Source organism: Leucoraja erinacea, chromosome 40 (genome assembly GCF_028641065.1).
Source record: "Leucoraja erinacea ecotype New England chromosome 40, Leri_hhj_1, whole genome shotgun sequence".
NCBI lineage: Eukaryota > Metazoa > Chordata > Chondrichthyes > Rajiformes > Rajidae > Leucoraja > Leucoraja erinaceus.
The window spans coordinates 6,409,563-6,431,693 of NC_073416.1; the positions used below are offsets into that span (position 1 = coordinate 6,409,563).

The 22,131-nt window shown below is 41.8% G+C and overlaps 1 protein-coding gene across 2 annotated transcripts in view; it reads left to right on the plus strand.

Moving 5' to 3' along the window:
* The window catches only part of esyt1a (extended synaptotagmin-like protein 1a), a 90,861-nt gene that overhangs the window by 33,324 nt on the left and 35,406 nt on the right, over positions 1-22,131 (plus strand). The window contains exons 2-8 of one of the 2 annotated variants that reach the window (XM_055664331.1): positions 10,602-10,643; positions 11,813-11,947; positions 13,044-13,117; positions 18,861-18,933; positions 19,880-19,969; positions 20,651-20,706; positions 21,598-21,718. In XM_055664331.1, coding sequence (XP_055520306.1) covers positions 10,602-10,643; positions 11,813-11,947; positions 13,044-13,117; positions 18,861-18,933; positions 19,880-19,969; positions 20,651-20,706; positions 21,598-21,718 — 591 coding nt within the window. Of the gene's footprint in view, positions 1-10,601; positions 10,644-11,812; positions 11,948-13,043; positions 13,118-18,860; positions 18,934-19,879; positions 19,970-20,650; positions 20,707-21,597; positions 21,719-22,131 lie in introns of those variants that run through there. The other variant, XM_055664332.1, reaches the window with a different exon arrangement.

Below are 22,131 nucleotides of genomic sequence, written 5' to 3' on the forward strand. Positions count from 1 at the left end.
TGCTAATGCAATCATCTTTTCCCTTGGCAGGGTAATAGTCATTTGGACTGAGTTAATTGTGAAACCCAGGTAGTCCATGATAGAGGATGGATTTAACTTGGATTTATCTGGATGTAAGACGAACCCTAGCGTTTCTAGGAGCTGTTTTGTAGCTGATACTGCTGCTACAGCCAATTCCATAGTTTTTCCCACTATGAGGATATAGTCCAAATATGCCATGACTATATGATTTTGTTTCCTTAATGTTGCCATGGCTGGTTTTAATATTTTTGTGAATAATCTTGGGGCTGACGTGAGCCCATTAGGCAGTGCTTTATACTGCCACAGCTGCCCCATCCAGATAAATTTAAGGTATCTGCTATAATCCTTATGTATGGGTACCAGATAGTAAGCATCTTTGAGATCAATGCTTGCCATATAGTATCCTTTGGAAATCAGTTGTCTAGCAGTCACAAATGTTTCCATTTTGAAATGTATATACTTAACAAAATTATTTAGGGATGTTAAGTCAATGATGATGCGACATCCACCATCTTTTTTAGTTTTTGTAAATATGTTGGAAACAAATTCCAAGGGCTCATGTTTGGTCTTTTCTATGACCCCTTTATTTATAAGTCTCACCAGTTCAGCTTGTCCCTCCTGTTGTTCTTTTTTGGAGGGAAAAAATACCCTTTCGGGCCAGTGTTGAACTGGCGGTGTTTTTGAAATAAATTGAATTTTATATCCTCCAATGCTATTGAGTATATATTTATCATTAGTGATCATTCCCCATGCTTTTTTAAACAAGTGTAACCTTCCCCCTGTTAGTAAGGCACCCTTATTTTCTATATGCTGGTAGGAACCAGATCCACCTACCTCCATGGTTATTGACGACTTTGTGTTTTCTTTCTTTCTTAGAGGTTTGTTCTGTCGACGTGCTGGCGATGTTGGGGGGAGGCGCATTTTCCAGGGGGTCCGCGGCGGGCCCTGACCTAAAAAAGGTCTTTGGGGATATTGCGGCCCCAAGCTTTCACCAGTCCCATATTCCAGACGTCGACTGGTGGATGCTGTGGGGTGCTGCCGCTTGGGTATCAGAGTTGTTCGTGGTTTGCTCGTCGCGGGGCCTGCCCTCATGAGGCCGAAGGTTTTGGATGCCTCTTCCATATCCTTCAGCTGTTTGTTTAGGTCGTTCCCAAACAGTAACGAATCTGCCTCCGTAGCTGGAGCTTTGCACAGGCCAGCAAATTTTGGGTTGAGGGCAGGTCTTATGTTTTCCCTCCGGAGGTTGTTTAATTCAAATTGGGTTGTACACATCAACGGCAGCACATCCTGCTGGTGTGTACTCATCTCCGTAGTCTCCACGCAACGAGCAAAAGCTGTGATAGCTGACGTCAGGAGCCTAAGGATCCGCTGTAGCTTTATTTCTTGTGCCCGTATAGGGCCCCCCACATTTCCCCAGATTTGACTGTTGAGGCTTTTGACCTTAAGGGCCTCACAGTTCTCTGGTGCTGTGTGTTCTTCTAGTACTTGGGCGAGCACCTTTTCCTGTAGAGGCTTATTAGACAGGTGGTTTATGCTAGCCGCCATCCTCGGCTCCAGAGGTGCTCCAGCCCGTGGGGTTGCTACAAAGCGGTCCACCACACCCAGCAGCTGTTCCTGTTCCTGCACCCCATGCATACTCCCGATTCCTTCCGCCTGCCCCTTTTTCAGACCAGCCCTGCCCTGGTCACCAATGCTAGCCTCCAGTTCTTGATCTGAGGTAGCAAAGGGAAGTGCCGGACTCGACACTATGGAGGAGGCGCCTGTCCTGTCTGCCCGGGAGCGCTGCTGTTCCCGGTAGACCATCTCCTCTAGGAGCTGCTGAATGCAGCTCAGGCGGCTGTCTCTCCTCCGTTTTGGAGAGGACATTTCCCCCTCCGACGAGTCGGAGTCGACCGGCCGATTTGTTTTTCGGGTTGCTTTCCCAGCCCGCCGTGCAGGCTCTGGCGTGACTGGGTCCGGCTCGGTCTCGGGGATAGCGAAACGCTCTGAGAGCGACGCTGCCACCGGTTAGAAACATAGAAACATAGAAATTAGGTGCAGGAGTAGGCCATTCGGCCCTTCGAGCCTGCACCGCCATTCAATATGATCATGGCTGATCATCCAACTCAGTATCCCGTACCTGCCTTCTCTCCATACCCCCTGATCCCCTTAGCCACAAGGGCTACATCTAACTCCCTCTTAAATATAGCCAATGAACTGTGTGGCCTCAACTACCCTCTGTGGCAGAGAGTTCCAGAGATTCACCACTCTCTGCGTGAAAAAAGTTCTTCTCATCTCGGTTTTAAAGGATTTCCCCTTTATCCTTAAGCTGTGACCCCTTGTCCTGGACTTCCCCAACATCGGGAACAATCTTCCTGCATCTAGCCTGTCCAACCCCTTAAGAATTTTGTAAGTTTCTATAAGATCCCCTCTCAATCTTCTAAATTCTAGAGAGTATAAACCAAGTCTATCCAGTCTTTCTTCATAAGACAGTCCTAACATCCCAGGAATCAGTCTGGTGAACCGTCTCTGCACTCCCTCTATGGCAATAATGTCCTTCCTCAGATTTGGAGACCAAAACTGTACGCAATACTCCAGGTGTGGTCTCACCAAGACCCTGTACAACTGCAGTAGAACCTCTCTGCTCCTATACTCAAATCCTTTTGCAATGAAAGCTAACATACCATTCGCTTTCTTTACTGCCTGCTGCACCTGCATGCCTACCTTCGATGACTGGTGTACCATGACACCCAGGTCTCGCTGCATCTCCCCCTTTCCCAATCGGCCACCATTTAGATAATAGTCTGCTTTCCTGTTTTTGCCACCAAAATGGATAACCTCACATTTATCCACATTATACTGCATCTGCCAAACATTTGCCCACTCACCCAGCCTATCCAAGTCACCCTGCAGTCTCCTAGCATCCTCCTCACAGCTAACACTGCCCCCCAGCTTAGTGTCATCCGCAAACTTGGAGATATTGCCTTCAATTCCCTCATCCAGATCATTAATATATATTGTAAATAGCTGGGGTCCCAGTACTGAGCCTTGGGGTACCCCACTAGTCACTGCCTGCCATTGTGAAAAGGACCCGTTTACTCCTACTCTTTGCTTCCTGTTTGCCAGCCAGTTCTCTATCCACATCAATACTGAACCCCCAATGCCTTGTGCTTTAAGTTTGTATACTAATCTCTTATGTGGGACCTTGTCGAAAACCTTCTGGAAGTCCAGATACACCACATCCACTGGTTCTCCCCTATCCACGCTACTAGTTACATCCTCGAAAAATTCTATAAGATTCGTCAGACATGATTTACCTTTCGTAAATCCATGCTGACTTTGTCCAATGATTTCACCACTTTCCAAATGTGCTGCTATCCCATCTTTAATAACTGACTCTAGCAGTTTCCCCACTACCGATGTTAGACTAACTGGTCTAACATCTAACGGGTTGCTGCCCCGCTGGAATTGGTCGCTCCTCTGGTGGAGTTAGAGCGCGGGCAGTTCTTTGTGAGAGCTTCCTGCGTTGAGACATTTTTTGCACTGCAAAACACTAACGCCAACTCTCCTCCGGTTAGTCCCAACGCACCGTCCACTTACCTGACGGTCCGTTTTAAAGCGCAGCTGGAGAGCCTGACTCCAGCTGCCGCCGCTGTTGCAACTGCTGGGCGTAATGCCGCGCCTGCGCACTGAGCGGGGTTCTTCACGTAGTCACTCACGTGACTCCGAAGTAAAATAGTAAGATTAAACGAGAACTTACCAGTTTGAAGTTTGATCTTGATTTTATGAGGAGTTACGATGAGCGGTTACGTGCCCTCCGCTCCCACCCTCATATTATCAAGGTCATATGGAAGTTCTAGTTTCTTCACAATCTTACTATTCTCAGGTCTTCTTTTTATCTGTGATTTAACACCGCTGCTTTGAAGATGGACGCGCACGCAGATGGACGGCCCTTCTTCACGTAATCGCTCATCGTAACTCCTCATAAAATCAAGATCAAACTTCAAACTGGTAAGTTCTCGCTTAATCTTACTATTATCCTTGAGATGTTTCTACAACTTGATTGGAGTCCACCAGTGGTAAATTAAATTGATTGGACATGATTTGGAAAGGCACACACCTGTCTATATAAGGTCCAACAGTTGACAGTGCATGTCAGAGCAAAAACCAAGCCATGAAGATGTCGGAATTGTCCGTAGATATCTGAGACATGATTGTGCCGAGAATCGGGTCTGGGGAAGGGTATAAAACAATTTCTGCAGCATTGCAGGTCCCGAAAAGCACAGTGGCCTCCGTCATTCTTAAATCGAATAACTTTGGAACCACCAGGCCTCTTCATAGCGCTGGCCGCCCGGCCAAACTGAGCAATCAGGGGAGAAGGGCCTTGGTCAGTGAGGTGACCAAGAACCCGATGGTCACTCTGACAGAGCTCCAAAGTTCCTCTGTGGAGAACCTTCCAGAAGGACAACTATATCTGCAGCACTCCACCAATCAGGCCTTTATGGTAGAGTGGCCAGACGGAAGCCACTCCTCAGTAAAAGGTACATGACAGCCCGCTTGGAGTTTGCCAAAAGGTACCCAACAGACTCTCAGACTATGAGAAACAAGATTCTCTGGTCTGATGAAACCAAGATTGAACTCTTTGGCCTGAATACCAAGCATCACGTCTGGAGGAAACCAGGCACCGCTCATCACCTGGCCAATACCATACCTACGGTGAAGCATGGTGGTGGCAGCATCATGCTGTGGGGATGTTTTTCAGCGGCAGGAACTGGGAGACTAGTCAGGATCGAGGGAAAGATGAACGGAGCAAAGTACAGAGAGATCCTTGATGAAAACCTGCTCCAGAGCGTTCTGGACCTCAGACTGGGGCAGAGGTTCACCTTCCAACAGGACAACGACCCTAAGCACACAGCCAAGACAATGCAGGAGTGGCTTTGTGACAAGTCTGCGAATGTCCTTGAGTGGCCCAGCAAGAGCCCGGACTTGAACCCGATCGAACATCTATGGAGGGACCTGAAAATAGCTGTGCATCAACACTCATCCAACCTGACAGAGCTTGAGAGGATCTGCAGAGAAGAATGGGAGAAATTACCCAAATACAGGTGTGCCGAGCTTGTAGCGTCATACCCAAGAAGACTTGAGGTTGTAATCGCTGCCAAAGCTGCCTCAACAAAGTACTGAGTAAAGTGTCTGAATACTTAAGTAAATGTGATATTTCAGTTATTTCTTTTTAATTACTTTGAAAAAATTTCTAAACACCTTTTTTTGCTTTTTTATTATGGGTAATTTTGTGTATAGATTGATGATAAAAAAAAACAAATGTAATCCATTTTAGAATAAGGCTGTAACGTAACAAAATGTGGAAAAGTGAAGGGGTCTGAATACTTTCTGAATGCACTGTAAATAAGATATGTTGTAAAATTGACAGAATGCATTTTTAACAGCAAACTAACTATTCTGCATTCTTAGGGACCTTTCCTTTGTCCTTTTATGGTCACTGGACATTCTAACACGTAGACAGATTTAACGCCAGACCAGTATCTTATCTCTTGTAGTCTCAATGTTCTCTGTGCGTATAATGCTGATGTTTGCTGGGAGATGCCTCCTTAGAGGCTACTTGTACCACTGGCCATTCATTATGATGAATAGGTCAGTTGTCTAAAAATACATTGTGTCAGCATTGGCCATTGAACATAATACCAATAACAATTAGCAAGTTTCCAGATAAATGGTCATATCTAAATGTCACAAGATAGTTGCGACTGATACTTAATTAAGATCTGATTATGGAGATCTTCTGTTTGTATTGATTTATCCCTCAATAATTTAAATTAATGAATCAAAGAAGATGTGAATGTATAATGATGAATTTACTTCACAAAATTCTGATGCCTCAGCAAAACATCTGAAGACATAAGATTAAATCCAGTTATGGCAGTTGAGAAATTTAAATTAGTCATAAATTTGGAAATTAGCATTGTTGATGATAAGCATTAAACTGAGTTGTAAAATCTTTTTTGGAAGTAAATCTGCCCTCAACACATCTGATAAGGATATGGCCTCCACATCCTCAGTAATCTAGATGGTGTAAGAGTCCACGTTACCTAATTGGATTAACATTTTGGTTAAACTATGCACCATTTGAAAGTACTGAGAAAAATAAGCATTTTCTTAACCACCTTGACTGTGAAGTATCATGGAAACACTGCAGCTGGTAGTTGGTATAATTTGTATGAAGCCGTGCATTCTGCGCTCACTATTAGCAGAACATCTTTGAATAATTACTGTTCACAGAAGAATGCAATTTAAGCCTGGTACGTTTTTGCAGTGAATCAGCAGGAACGACTTCTGAAGAAAGAGGGATCTGGCAAACTCAACGCTGGTGTACATAATTTGAGCGTGAAGTTGGAGACTGTTCACTTTTAAGATTACATATCCCTTCTTCTCGAGCAATCCCTGTGGACTACAGATAACTTATTTTCATGTTTTGAGTGGACAGATGGGATGAATGTGGAAATTGCAGACTCCTTCCAGATGGAGTAGGAGGTGGCTGACTGGAGTGGACGAGTGGATAGATTGAGATGTTCCATGCATTCAGCCGCTTACATTGGGCCTCTTTGTAGTCCCATTGCATGGATCTGGCATTCTTTAGACCATCCAAAGTGCTCCTCCATTTTCTATGAGTGGGCGTAGCCAGTGATCCCACATTAGGATGCTGTGAGGATATTCTTGAATCCTTTATCCAGCTGGCGATCTCCTGTGACAGAACCTAGAATAAAGGGTCTGTTTCAGGAACCTGGTGTTGGGTATGCAAATTATGTGACCTACTAGAGCAACTAAGTGGAACTAGGGACAAAGATGTGCAGGTTTGAACATTAATTGCCCCTCTGTAAATTGTCCCTGGTGTGTAGGGAGTGGATGAGAAAGTGGGATAACATAGAATTAGTGTGAACAGGTGATCGATGGTCGGCGTGGACTTGGTGGGCCAAAGGGCCTGTTTCTGTACTATATCTCTAAACTAAACAACACTCTGGAAGATGTGGACCATTTCCCCAGGAGCCACTCATTGGTGAATCAGACATGAATGCAGTGGGGAAACTTCAATGTTCCAGCTCAGCCCATGATCGATTTGTGGAAAATGCACTACTTACAAACAGCCTTTGAAGCCTTTACTACCATTTAAGAACAAAACATTGAGCAATTGAAAATGTGGTTTCCTGAATGAGTCTGAATCTAACATTACTGCCACAGTGCTAATTTTTTTTTAATTTTGAGGTCTTTTTTCTGCACGCTATGTGGCAGCTGGTGCTTCTTGTGTATGACATGCACAGCCTAAAGTTGTAGGACTTGTTCTATTTGATCTTATTTGTGCATGCCAGGTTGATTGCATTCGTTGAAACAGGGCGGACCACGTGAAGGTTGCAATCTCCCACCCTGCAGCTGGTGCTGACTCAAATCAACATTTCCTAAATCAGATAAAAGCATCTCAATGTATGTTGTCATTTCGGCTCCTCGAGCCTGAAATGGCCATGAATCATTTTCTTTAAAGTCATTAGCCTGTCTTGATCCATATACTTTGCTACAACTCTATCAATCTCCATCCTGAAAATTTCAGTGAACTGCCAATTCCACGACCATTCAGGAAAGTGAGTTTCAGAATTGGCCAAAGCCTGATTTAAAAAAAAAAAAAAAAATGTTAAGTCTTAAATCCCAGTAAGAGTCGTACTATACCAGACTGGAACCCCTTTTTGTGAATGGAAGAATAAGAGCAGATAGAGGATTAAACTGGAACACCAGTTAGAGATGTGGTTGAATATGTATCCTGCTACCTGGTGTCAGAATTCTGAAATTTGGGCACGCCATGCGAGAATGGTTTGAATTCTGAGGCTTCTCTTAATGTGTTTAGAAAAATTAAGTAACTTCTCCAAAATCTGTAACAGAATGATCTGCAGAAAAAAAAGTTGTTTTTCTCTTGTGGCAAACAATGTGGCTTTTAGTTTTTTGTTTTCAGTTCAAATAAAATTGTTTCAACTCTACACACAACTTGAGCATACAAATAGGTATACCTATCCAGTTGGGAGGTCATGTTGTAGTTGTATAAGACATTGGTGAGACTGCATTTAGAATATTGTGTTCAGTTCTGGGCACCATGTTACAGGAAAGATATTGTCAAGCTTGAAAAGATTTACGAGGATGTTGCCAGGACTAGAGGGTGTGAGCTATAGGGAGAGGTTGAGTAGGCTGGATCTCTATTCCTTGGAGTGCAGGAAGATGAGGGGTGATCTTATAGAGTTGTGCAAATCATGAGAGGAATAGATTGGGTAGATGCACTACTTGCCCAGAGTAGGGGAATCGAGGACCAGAGGACCTGGGTTCAAGGTGAAGGGGAAAAGATTTAACAGGAATCTGAGGGGTAACTTTTTCACACAAAGGGTGGTGTGTGTATGGAACAAGCTGCCAGAGGAGGTAGTTGAGGCTGGGACTATCCCATCGTTTAAGAAACAGTTACGTGCATGGATAGGACAGGTTTGGAGGGATATGGACCAAGCGCAGGCAGGTGGGACTAGTGTAGCTGGGACATATTGGCCGGTGTGGGCAAGTTGGGCTGAAGGGCCTGTTTCCACACTGTATCTCTATGACACTCTAGGTAACATTCCAAAGCTTCCCATGTCGTGTGTGATTAGTAGTGTTTGTAAATAATTGCATTGTTTATGTTTACTAAAACACTGACATTGCAGTTGCTTAAAATTACTGCTGAGCTGAAAGTGAGTGCCTCTAATTCTGTAACCTCACCCCACAATCAATTTAGATTCGGACAAGCAGCTTTCATTAATCTTAGCAATTCTAGTCCTTGACTAGGGTGGGGAAGAACAGTCAGCATTTTAAAATAATAGATATACAGATTTTCCAAAATGGCAAGTGTTACAAGCATGTTGAGGATTCCAGTTTTAAAATCTTGCTTTTTTTTTTACTGGGGGAGGGGGGAGTGAAAGAGGAAATGTGTTTCATTTGTACGCCATGCGATAGTTGCCATAATTGGATTTGTGTTCTGTGGCAAATCTGGAATTTTTCAAACCATTTCTTTTTAACTGGGAATCAAAACAGTTCCCAGAATTCTGTTGGCAGTCTTATTCTTCATAATGGCTATAAACTACTGGTTAGTCTCTAATATTAATTGTTTACAAAGTGTTTTGTATCTGCTATACAAGAAAACAAATAGAAGCAGGAGTAGGTCATTTGGTCCCTCTATATTGCCCTTCAATGGGTTCATGTCTGATCTTTAATCTCAGTGCCGTTGACAACAATTGGATTGAGTGCCACACCTAATCCATTCTATATCTCCAGCAGCCTGGCTCCAAACCAAAGATCTGCTCTAAGATCTTTGCTCCAAACCATTAGTATCAACAGAAATGTTTCAACAGGAAGATCAATATCAGAGCTCTTAACCATAAAATGAGCTTGTCTCAGATGGTGCCTCACAGATAACCTGGCAAATCTCTGCTTCCAGGAGTCGCAGAATATCCACAGCAGATAGGAGCTCTGAAGTCCAGCATAAAGGACAATCCAAGATCTTGCCCCACTGAGAGCTAGGAACTGAGGTGAACTAATCAGGGACAGAGGCATTGTGTGCTTGCTAAAAGGAATGCTTTGAACAGTTCCTTAACTATGACTCTCCATGATGTAAATGACTTTGACTCAGCAGCAACACATTTAGTCCAGCCTTGCCACCCCTCCTGACAAAAGTCAAAGGCTATATCAAATGAAAATAACAAGGCTCCAATCCTAAAGCTAGGTGCTGAAAATCTCTCCATGATGAGAATGATGACTTCGCGGCTGTGACATCTACAGAAAGGAGCAACAGTATGGTTAGTCCAGAGCCTTGCCACCCCTAAAGCTGTCCACAAAAGTCTCCAAAAAAGGCTATAAAAGTACCAAATGAAAATCTCCTCATGTGGATGAGATAAAATGTTGCATGAGAGATCAGTAACTAAAGGACATAGCTTTAAATTCAATAGTTCGAAATTTAGAGCGGACTGTGGATAGCTTTTTTTTTCTCACTTACATGAGTGTTTCTAATTCGCTGACTGGCCGGCTGGTGGAGGCAGAGACCCTCTCCACATTTAAGAGATCTGGATGAGCACTTGAAGAGCCATAAACCACAAGTCAAAGGAGATGCGATTTAAATTTAAGTAAATTTTTGGCTGGCATGGACACTGTGCCAAATGATGATTTCCTCAACTTCGACCATGTTGGTTAAACAATGTTAAATAGCAATTTACGTTGACTATTTGCTGTTTTATCTGATGCTAGGGTGAGTCTTCCTCAGGCCACTTGTGATTATTAATATCATGAGCGGTATTGTGAAGATTTCCACATTAACTAAAGCGTGTGTTTGCGTTGAGAAATATTGCAAGGATCAAACATGACACCATGCAAGGGTAATTTCCAAGCCAGAGATTTTTGTGTAAACTTAATTCCAAAGAGTGTAAGAGAGAATTATGTAAACACTCTGGAGAAAGCTGCGTTGTAAATGCTGCAAACACCCTGGATTGATTTTGATTAGTTTATTAAAAATTGGCAATGTTTCCTTTTCACAGATCAACTTCCAAGATCTCGAACGTGCAGACTGGTTAAACAAGGTAGGAACTTCTACTTTGTCTACAAGGGGCTTTTCTAACATGTGGGAAAATGAGACTGGATTAGCAAAAGTCATGCAAATTTAATTTAATTGGATTCAAATTTAAATATTTTGTTTACATACACTGCTTGGATTTCAATAATGCTTTTACCCTTTTCTATTCTACTATCACATCCAGTCAGTGGTTGTTATTTGTGGATAAATCCTGTCGGATTCAGTGAAATTGGGGATATTAAAATGTATATTCCTCACAACTACTTGGTTGGAATCAAAACTACTCTTTCTGACACAATTGCAATTGTCGGCTTGTATACACTAGAATTTAGAAGATTGAGGGGGGATCTTATACAAACTTACAAAATTCTTAAGGGGTTGGACAGGCTAGATGCAGGAAGATTGTTCCCGATGTTGGGGAAGTCCAGAACAAGGGGTCACAGTTTAAAGATAAGGGGGAAATCTTTTAGGACCTAGATGAGGAAAACTTTTTTCACACAGAGAGTGGTGAATGTGTGGAATTCTCTGCCACAGAAGATAGTTGAGGCCACAGTTCATTGGCTATATTTAAGAGGGAGTTAGATGTGGCCCTTGTGGCTAAAGGGATCAGGGGGTATGGAGAGAAGGCAGGTACAGGATACTGAGTTGGATGATCAGCCATGATCATATTGAATGGCGGTGCAGGCTCGAAGGGCCGAATGGCCTACTCCTGCACCTATTTTCTATGTTTCAAGGGGATGTCTGAGTTTTAAAACCCCTGCTTTAATGCTATAAATGCATAAAATAGGTTGGTGTGTAACATTTCATTCTAGTTAAAAATGTTTTTAACCCCTCAAGTGGTTAGGTGTAAATGTGACTTTTTTTTCATGAATTAACCCTATAAAATGAAATATCTCTGGTTAACCCTAATTAAATTTTAACAAAAAATTAAGATTTGATTATTGTTTTAAAGTGTGTAGATTGACCATTCACCAAGCACAAAGGGGAAGTGAAGTAAACTTGGAATGTGAGTTTCCATGGGATTGATCCCCCATGTTGCCTGTTGAATGGTTACTGGGCAGCCTGGAATCCTAAATGAGATGAAGAAAAATTGTTAAATGGGTTTCTGCATGTGTTAGATCTAAGATCAAATTCCAAAATGTAACAAATCTAACAGAGACATATTTTCTTTGGTAGGTTTTGCAGCAAGCATGGCCATTTGTTGGCCAATACCTGGAGAAGCTGTTGGTAAACTCCATCGCTCCCATTATTCGGAGTTCAAACAACCACCTACAAACATTTGCCTTCACCAAAGTCTGCTTTGGGGTGAAGGTAATGTAATATCTGCATGATTTAAATTCTATTCCAGTAACATATTAATTTTTACATTATCTTGTGTCTGGAGTTTCTTTGTTTGATGCAGTGAATCCTGTATGTACAGAATAATTGGATGCCGAGCTATTTGCTGCCATTTTGAAAATGGGTCCTGGTGCTGCAGTCTAGTACCCAGCACACTTGTGTATTGTGCTCAAATGGCAGTGCTTCTCACTTTGAGCCTTGACTACAAGTATCAGCAGGCTGGATGACCATTTCACCAAAGTGTAAGCCTGTTCTTATTTGGGCCTCTGCAAACTTCCCATAATTGGTAAGAGAAATTGTCAACTAAAGTTGCACTAGAAAGCAGCTTGAAGCTAGTGTTAATGTGTGAGCTGATTTCCAGATAGCAATCAGTTTGAAGCAGCTCAGTTGTGGATTCAATAAATGAACGCATTGAATAAGAATGTGTTGTCTGGAAGCAGGGAGAAGACCATATGGCTTGTCCAATCTAAATTTATCATTCATTAAGATTATGCCTGACCTTTTAGATCAAATTCACCTTCCTTCCTCCCCCCACCCCCCAACACACACAATGCCAATGTTGCTTGATCCCCTTAGAGTTCAAGATCTATCGATCTTGGTCTGAATATATTTGATAAATCAGCATTATTTTATGCAGAGTTTATTCATGGTACCTTACCAAATGCCTTTTGAAAAATCCAGATATTGTACATCTAATGTCTTTATCTACCAATTAGTTACATCCTTAAAAATACTTATTTGTTTAATGCCTCCATTTTTAATTCACCATGATAGTTGAGCCTCACCCTGCCTTTACCAATACTCAAGTTCATGCATGTTTCAGTGGAGGTCAGTAGATATCAGATGCCATGAATACCATAATAAGCCCCTTTCTAATATCGGGTTGTGGCATTTTTCAACACTCCATAGGCTGCTCACTTGCTAACTTTGCTGAGTCACTCAGGAAGCTTTTGCTGTAACAAGCATGTTTACCACAAACCAAACTGATGGAAATAGGTTCCAAATACATTTTTGTTAAAATATATGTAGTTGACTGGAGATCAAAACAAACCTCTGAATTGTCTTTCAGCCTTTGAAGATTCATGGAGTACAGGTGCATGCAGGTGCAGACAAAAGGCAGGTCTTGCTTGACCTGCATATCAGGTAATTGATTCTTCAATTACACTTTCTTGCTTCACTCCACGGGAAAATAGCTTTTCATGTACGAATGCAAGCTGGGAATAATTTTTTTGGATTTATTTGACAGCTCCTGCTTGACATATGAATACAGTGCTCTCACCTGGCCCTTTAATGGATGTTTTATGTAATAATTAGGCCATATGACATAACTTGATTTTTTTTAAAGCTTATCCCAGGCATCTGTCATTGTTTCTGGGGTAGGACACAGGCCATCACAGTTACCCCTTGGCTATGCTGCGGGCAATCATTTCACACATGATTATTATACAAAATGATTTATTGCATATCTAACTCCATATGCAGGAATCAATGAATCTGTGATGTGAATTTGTGCTTTAGATTGGTGATCTGCATATAATCTGGTTACTTTACTTTCCCAATGTCATTAGTACATTGGCAAATTAGTTTGTGTTGCCCAGATTTTTTAAAGGGGCAGATGATAATTGGCTGTCTTAAACTGTACTTGCATTGATTTCAGTTCAGTTTTTTGGGTCTTTTCCTTGCATAACCTGAAATTCTACTTCCTCCATGTAATCTATACTTTGTGCCTAGCAATGCTCTTTGAGAATATCTGGTCACCAGGTGGCCTATTGGAATATTAATAGGCAGAGTACTAAAATTGTAGTATGCTTGAAGTTGTTGATCTGGCCACAGAAAATGTAAAATTAAAGTTTCTGGATTGCATATTTATGCTCTTAAACAAGGAACTCATTGGGAATGGGAAGTTAATTCTCGTCCCCATTAATATCTATCTTGCCTCACCCGCCAAGCGATGCAGAAGCACCTGGGTACAATATGTATTGGATAAAATTATAATTAAGGTGCAGGAAGCACTTGAAGAATGGAAGAGGCAAAGAATTTTAATCAGAATAATTGCCTCTTTGTGCTCATTGTTTGTTCCCACAAATAATCTCTTGGCACTGGTAGGGATAATTGTTGCAGTCATTATTGTTTCGAGGTGCTGGAGGCAGATTCCATTCCCCTTTTTAGCCACAAGTACCCTGTTGACATTGTTTTACATGAAACAACTGCTACTTTAAATGGTGAAAGCAGATATGTTCTCTTAATCCCAAGATCAAAGCAATCTACAATATGAACCATCATGGGAACGTTTGGTAATATTACTGGCATGAATAGCTGTAGCAATGTCAGACTAGTAGCTGGACACCCATATATCTGATGGGTCACATCACATACATGGCCATGTATAACAAAGATTTTGTGACATTATGGATAGACAAACAATGCTGGAGTAACTCAGCAGGTCAGGCAGCATCTATAGAGAACATGGATAGGTGATGTTTTGGGTCGATCTTTCACCCTGATACATTCTGAAGAAGGGTCTCGACCCGAAACATCACTTATCTATGTTCTTTAGAGATGACTGTCATATGAGGAAAGATTGAAAAGACTAGGCTTGTATTCACTAGCGTTTAGAAGGATGAGGGAGGATCTTATAGAAACTTATAAAAGGACTGGACAAGCTAGATGCAGGAAAAATGTTCCCAATGTTGGGCGAGTCCAGAACCAGGGGCCACAGCCTTAGAATAAAGGGGCGGTCATTTAAGACTGAGGTGAGAAAAAAACGTTTTCACCCAGAGAGTTGTGAATTTGTGGAATTCCCTGCCACACAGGGCAGTGGAGGCCAAATCACTGTATGGATTTAAGAGAGAGTTAGATAGAGCTCTAGGGGCTGGTGGAGTCAAGGGATATGGTGAGAAGGCAGGGACTGGTTATTGATTGGGGACGATCAGCCATGATCACAATGAATGGCGATGCTGGAGAAGGGCCGAATGGACCTCCTGCACCTATTTTCTATGTTTCTATGCTGCCTAACCTGCTCCAGCATTTTGGCTTTCCTTGGTAAACCTGTATCTGTAGTTCCCTGTTTCTACATTTGGTGACATAGTTTATTTTATTGTATACCACAGATCCTTAATCTAATTTTTAAATAGAAAATGCAAGGGGTATTCAGCTGGTCAGCAACATCTGTGGAGAGTGAAATGAAGTTGATGTTTCAATTGAGTGACCTTTCTGACCAGTTCTGATAAAAGTTCATCAGTCTGAATCACTTTTTTTTTTCCATGGCTGACACCTGACCTACTGAGCATTTTAAATAATTTGAGTGTTCCATGTTCCATCTAAGTGCATGGGAAATTGCTCAAGGCTAAAAGTAATACTTGTAAATTTACTGAAGTTTCCGACGAAAAAATAGCGCACCAAAAGTATAGATTGCATATTCAACACGGAAGAACCGAACCACATTAATGCTGACAGAATGGTGAAGCACCCTAATGTCTCTGGCTGGTAAATTGGCACAGTCCAGGGCACCTCCTGACAATGGCAGTGTCCCATGGTGGGCTTGATATTCTAGTATGTGCAGATGCTTGGGACAGTTTGTTCAGAAAATAGTACTTTTAACAAAACTGACATGCAAAGATTGCTCAATTGTCATATCAGGCATGACCCACCTATGTATTGCTTTTCAACCTGCTCCCCAATAATTACTTGGGCAAACCCTGTATGCAAAATTACAACTCTTTCCATGTTCCCATAAACCATATACAGAAAACAAACATCTGAAAAATTGGTTCGCTTGCATGGTTGCACGTTTGATCATTGAATCCTCAACACAATTTTTCATGATTACTTGTTGAAACTAGGCTGGGTTGGGCTTGTTGCATGTCTGTCATTATATATATATATGTGGTCCCTTGGTTGACACTAAACTCGCAGAGAAATCCTCTCCTTTCATTCTGACCTTTGTATTTAACAGTATATGAGGATTTGGAGAGAAATTTGTAAATAGATCTCTCCAAAAAGGGAGTAGCTCACAGCCCTGCAACCTTCTTGTGCAAGCAGTAGCTTGGGGCAATGGTGCCACGTGACTCACAGTGTGGAACTGAGGAAGAACTGGTTCTGTTGATTTGAGCAGTCATTACTAGCACCATTTTTTCATGCAACCAGAATGGTAACATTTAGCTTGTTACTGGGAAAGGATGAAATTTGTCTGTGCTGAATAGTGGATTGTTTACTTGTTTTGTGCACATAAAGGTCAGCTAATAACTGACAGCAGTACTAAACTGGAAAAAGCCAGCAGTGAAGATGATGCCTCTCACCACCTTGGTGTTTTGCAAATTAGCTGCAGTTCTCCATGATGAAGATGGCAAACCATAAGACACGGAAGCAGAATTAATCCATTCAGCTCATCAAGTCTGTTCTACTATTGGATCATGACTGGTCTATTTTTCCCTCTCAATCCCCATTCCTCCTACCTACTCCCTGTAACCATTGACATCCTTACTAATCAAGAACCTATCAATCTTTGCTTTTAAAATAACCGTTGACTTGGCCTCCACAGCCATCTGTGGCAATGAATTCCACAGATTCACCACCCTCCGGCTAAAGACATTCTTCCTCATCGGGAAAACCTACTGATCTGCTCCCTGTAGATGCAGCTAGGCTTGGTCATTAGTAGATTGGTGCGCTATTACGTACAGGTATGGATAGTAACACATTGGTCGGCAACATTAGTCCCCAAAGATGCATCCTGCTTCACTTGTATACAAACTAATTCCCCTCACTAACTTCACCTATTGCTTGCCAACCACAGGGTTCATTAAGTTGAGTTTAATTACCCTGTACCAGTAGCCTGCACCAAAAAAGCATAAAAAAAATACTGCAACAACAAAAACATCAAGCCTGTTTTACTCTACAAGATTCCATTGGTCCTTTTTTTAAATGGGGTTTGTGGTGGTTGTTGAGATGGGACAAAGCTCCAGTCCAAAACAATACAATGACATCAGTTATATTTTAACATCCATCAAGAGCTTTACTGAGGCTGACACGAGCTGTGTGGGCACAGTGGCGGCTGGCGCAAAATCTTGCAAAGGAACTAAGTTTAAAGCGTGCGCAAGGCCAAATTGCATCACTATGAGAGCTCGCAAAGCCTTCGTTTTCCTGAGCACTTTCTTACTAACCTGTAGCTTTATTGAACTCCCTAGTAATTTTCTAGTAGGAGGTTCATCAGAATTTCTCTGCGTGATGTTCTGAGCAACAGCAACCCTTTATAATAGCCATTTTTGATTGATTTAGACTTTAGAGATACAGCGTCGAAGCTGGTTTTTCGCCCATTGAGTGCGCTGACGAATGATCACCCTACTATCCTACGCACTAGGGACACTTTACAGAAGCCAATTAACCTACAAACCTGTACGTCTTTGGCGTGGATTTTCTCCGAAGCACCCGGAGATAATCCACACAGTCACAGCCAATGTTCTAATGTAACGGCATCCACCTGTAACATTAACTCAGCCATTCTCTCTCCACGGATGCTGCCTGGTCTGCTAGGCATTTCCAGCATTCTCTTGTTCCAGATTTGCAGCTGCTGTTGGGTTCTGCCTCCCACAGCTCCTGCGCTTTTTGTATTTTATTCTCCCTGATCTCATTCATCTACTGACTGCACGGCTCCAGAGGCATTTGTCACTTGGACAACCCTGGCCTTCACCCTATCACGGGCATTGCCACTGGTCTCTTCACCCTTCTCTACAACTTAAATATGGGCGTTTTCTCTTTTCTTGATTTGCAATCAGGTTAGCTTGTTGTATACACCAGGGAGCAATAACATTTCTTGTCTGCATGGATAGATGCAACAATGATGAAAGCAAAACGCAGAATGGTGCAAAGATTGTAGACATTGCAGTGTCTGTTCTAATGGAGCATCATTGGCCTGAGACAGTAACTGTATTAATTCTGCCTGTGTTCTGAGATGCTGCCTAACCTGCTGAGTATTTCCAGTGCTTTTTATTTTTATTGTAATGGACAAATGGTCAAATAGTTGGATAATCTGAGATACCCAGTTGGGAATGGCAGGTATTTTTTATAAAAAGATGAGACTGCAGATGATGCTTCTTCATAATGCCTTGCTCATCCTATCATGCAGCAGTCTGCTATGTCCTATCTGCACATCAAGTCCTGTCCTCTCAACTTCCCTCTGTGCCTCTACCACTGGATCTACTTGTCACTTGAAATATGAAGAGTGCACTGAAAAAGAATTATCGTACATCACAGCAAAATATTTTCAAAATGCCATGGACAAAATATTGGTTTTGAAAATCCATTCTAAGCTACAGATTTAAGTGCATCCCAAATATATAAAAGGTGCTATTGAAATGCAAGTTTTCCCCTTTTGCAGAAATTTCCCCCAATTTGATTGTGTGTATTTTGTCACTTTATGTGATCTATCACAAAAGTAACATGGAAAAGTCACGTAATAAATTTTTATTCAACCAAGTTTGGAGTGTTTTTTAAATGGACTGAACTTAAGGAAATGCCTCTCATGAAATATAGTTTTTGACCTTTTTTCAGCCTTTCCTGATACCATCATGACATGACCGGCCAATTGGTGATGGCTTTGATCTTTGTTAATGCAGCTCTGTAATAGAGCTTTGGTGTGTTTGACTTTTCTAAAATTTCATTCAATTGTCCAAAGAAAGCCTGCTAGTGGGTTTAGCTTTGGGTTATCAGCCACTGTATTTATAAGTGAATAGTATAGGCAAAATCCTAATCACCTGATCTTCACTTCACAATCCCAGGTTAGTGCTTAGTTTTGAAATAATCCATAAAAAAAACCCCAGCAGTCTACCAGTACAATGTACACTCTGAGAATATCTAAAATGGGGTCTCCTCTGTTGTCTTTCCTCTGTAGTTACATTGGTGACTGTGAAATCAATGTTGAAGTAAAGAAGTATTTCTGCAAAGCTGGAGTGAATGGTATCCAGGTAGGTCACTTGATGGGGAAATAGCAGATCTCAGTGACCCTTGTAACTCAGTGTCCCCTATTTTACAGTTCCTTTGTTGCAAGAGACAATTAAAGGAGAAACACAATCTGTTCAAAATGCCACCCTCAATGACACAGTGGACAAATGCATAATTGTGTATGAATCAGAAGGTTCTAGGATCATACCTTGGACTGTTGTACTCACTGATGGCAACTGGTGCAGCAATAATGACACTATCTAGTCTCTCGGCCCAGCCTAGGGGGTGGAAAAATGAGCCCAAATCCCCATCTTGTATGTGCCTCATGATTTTAAAAACACCTGCTGATTATACCGACGGCAACCATTAAATTGTGGAAAAAGCAAAGTACGCAATTTGGCACGCGCAGCTAATTCGCATTTGCAGCCACCTAATTGCATCAACTCATTTGCGCTAGCAGCCAGTTTGGAGCCAGCCCCCTCATAGATAACACGCTTCATCATCTGGTTTAGCAGCAGCCAGTGAATGAGACAGTATGGTCTCAACCGCTGGAGAAAAATGGTTGTTTATAAGAACGCACATTTACATAAGCATGAGAGTCGGAATGATGGCAAAGAAACAATCTACCGTGGGATTGAGGTACCAGAGTGGGAATGAGGAGGGGAACAGAGACTCTGGTACAGTTGAATATTTTTGGCAGTAAATCCCCATATAAGTATTGAAATGTGGTATTGGTAGGCGAATCAACGATTGACCATAGTATTAAAGCCTTATCTTATTGCAGCAGGTGATCCTATGTTAATCACCTGGTTGACTCGGCCATTCCATAAGGGGCAAGCTTGGGGAACAAACTACAGGCATTTCCAGTAATCTTGCATCACGTGTGACGGATTTCTCCTGAGGTGGCTCAGGGCTATTGATTTATTGTCTGTTCCCTGGGTTGCTGATTTTTTTTACCCTCTCTTGCAGCTCCATGGAATGCTCCGTGTGATCCTTGAGCCCTTAATTGGAGACATGCCATTGGTGGGAGCAGTGACCCTGTTCTTCATCCGCCGCCCAGTAAGCATGTTGTTGTGGATGGAGAAACCAGCCAGTGTTACAGAGGCTGACGGATCAGTGAGATCTTGATTTTGGATTAACACAGCCCTACAACTTGGGATCCACAGGGAATGTTGAGTCATATTTAATGTGCTAGCTCCACGTTGCTTGTTAATTTGACTGTAACGAGTAAAACAGGATCAGGCCAAACTGTGACATTTCCCAAGTTTGAATAGCCAACAGGCACCCACTGCCTCGCTTCTCATTTAAAGTATGACAGCCACGTTGGAATTCCTCACCCAGTATGAGTCCATGCCATTTGTACAGATGAGAAAATTGACCCAAAAATAACCAGACGTAATATGACCAGTAGGCAAGCTGGGATATGTTATTATTAATTATTTAATCAAAGGATAAAGCACAAATCAGGAGAGGCTGCCTTCAAAGCTACTGGAAACAGACCACAGATGGGAGTTTAGTTCACATTGCCTAATCTTCAGTATTATAGTATTGCTTTTCAGGGGTTGAGTAAACTATAGATGATTTTTGCAATCATCAGGCCCTTGAGCCTAGATAAATTTGAATGGCATGTTAGTCTTAGAGTTGCAAGTCTGACTATGTCAAATGTTTTAGTTGTGAATTGACACCTATCTCTAATGTACTAAATGACAACTGATATTTTGAAACGTTGTCCTTTTTCAGGTGCTGGAGATTAACTGGACAGGACTCACCAACTTCCTGGATATTCCAGGGCTGAGGTAATGATTGTTCATAGGATCCCAATCAAAAATAAAGATAAAATATGTGTAAGATTCTTCCAAGAACAATATGCAGTTACATTCTTGAATTCTGGAAACTTCTCATTCTTAGATTGAACAGTAGTAATAAAGTAAAATCAAAATAAATCAAAAAATATAATTAATAATGCAATTTCACAAGTATGCAAGTTTTGGAGTTGGATGATTTCATGAGAAATTTAACATTTGTTGTGAAACGGGTGAGCATGAGGCGCACCTGGGGAATCTTGCAAGTAATATTTCTCACCTTATAACATTGAAGGAGGTCATTTGGTCCATTGTTCATGTTCTATGTTCATGTTCTATGTTCATGTTCTATGTTCATGGTCTATGTTCATGAAGCAATCCCATTAACACCATTCCCCATTTATTTCTATATAAGGTATTCTCCTTCCATTCCCATCAATTCCCTGTGATGTTCCTATCACTCACCTACATATAGATGGTAATTTACAGAGGGCCAACTAACCTACCAACCCGCACGTCCCTGGGATCTGGGGAGAATGCAAACTCCACACAGACAAGATCCGAGGTCTGGATCAAACTTAGGTCTCTGGCGCTGTGAGGCAGCAGCTGTGCCACCATGCAGAAAGCAACATGTTTGAAAACTACCAGGAAGCAGCTGAAATACTTGTGGAACCATAATTAATATTCATGATCCTCGCCTCTAGTTAAATTCACCTTTGAGGAATTTGACTTTTTTTGTAGATCATTTTGCATTAAAACTAACAGTGCTCCTTTAGGGTTACATTTTCTGCAGTTGAAACCCCTGATGAATGTTTTGTTTTTCTCTATCTCCCACTCTCTTCCCTTTACACACCTTGCTCTGCTTCTTTATCTTACTTGGACCAGTTCAAAGTCTGACACCGTACTTATGGACACCATCGCCTCTTTCCTGGTTTTGCCAAACCGGATTACCTGCCCTCTTGTTTCAGAGCTCCATGTGGCTGAGCTCCGTTCTCCTTTGCCTCGGGTATGTATCACCATATGTTTTTACAAAATTGTTACCAACAAAGTCAATTACTACCCACTCATTTTTGTTGTGTTCATTTCAATCAGATAAAAGTTGGTTCAGTGAAAGTCTACTTTCCCCTCTTACTGTGCAAGCTGGGGGATAAGGCTTATCATTATGATTAGATGCTACCTTCCCTATTTTACGTCTTTACTGAGTAGAAGTAGAGGTTCCAATGTCTGAATATCAGAAAACTGAAGTGTAAATAACTTAGCCAGGAAGTAAATGAAGAGGAAAAAATTAATTAGTTAAAATTAGTTAAGACCAAAGTTGGACCCTTGAAGATCGAAAAAGGTGAATTTATTACGGGGAACAAGGAAATGGCAGATGAGTTGAACAGGTACTTTGGATCCGTCTTCACTAAGGAGGACACA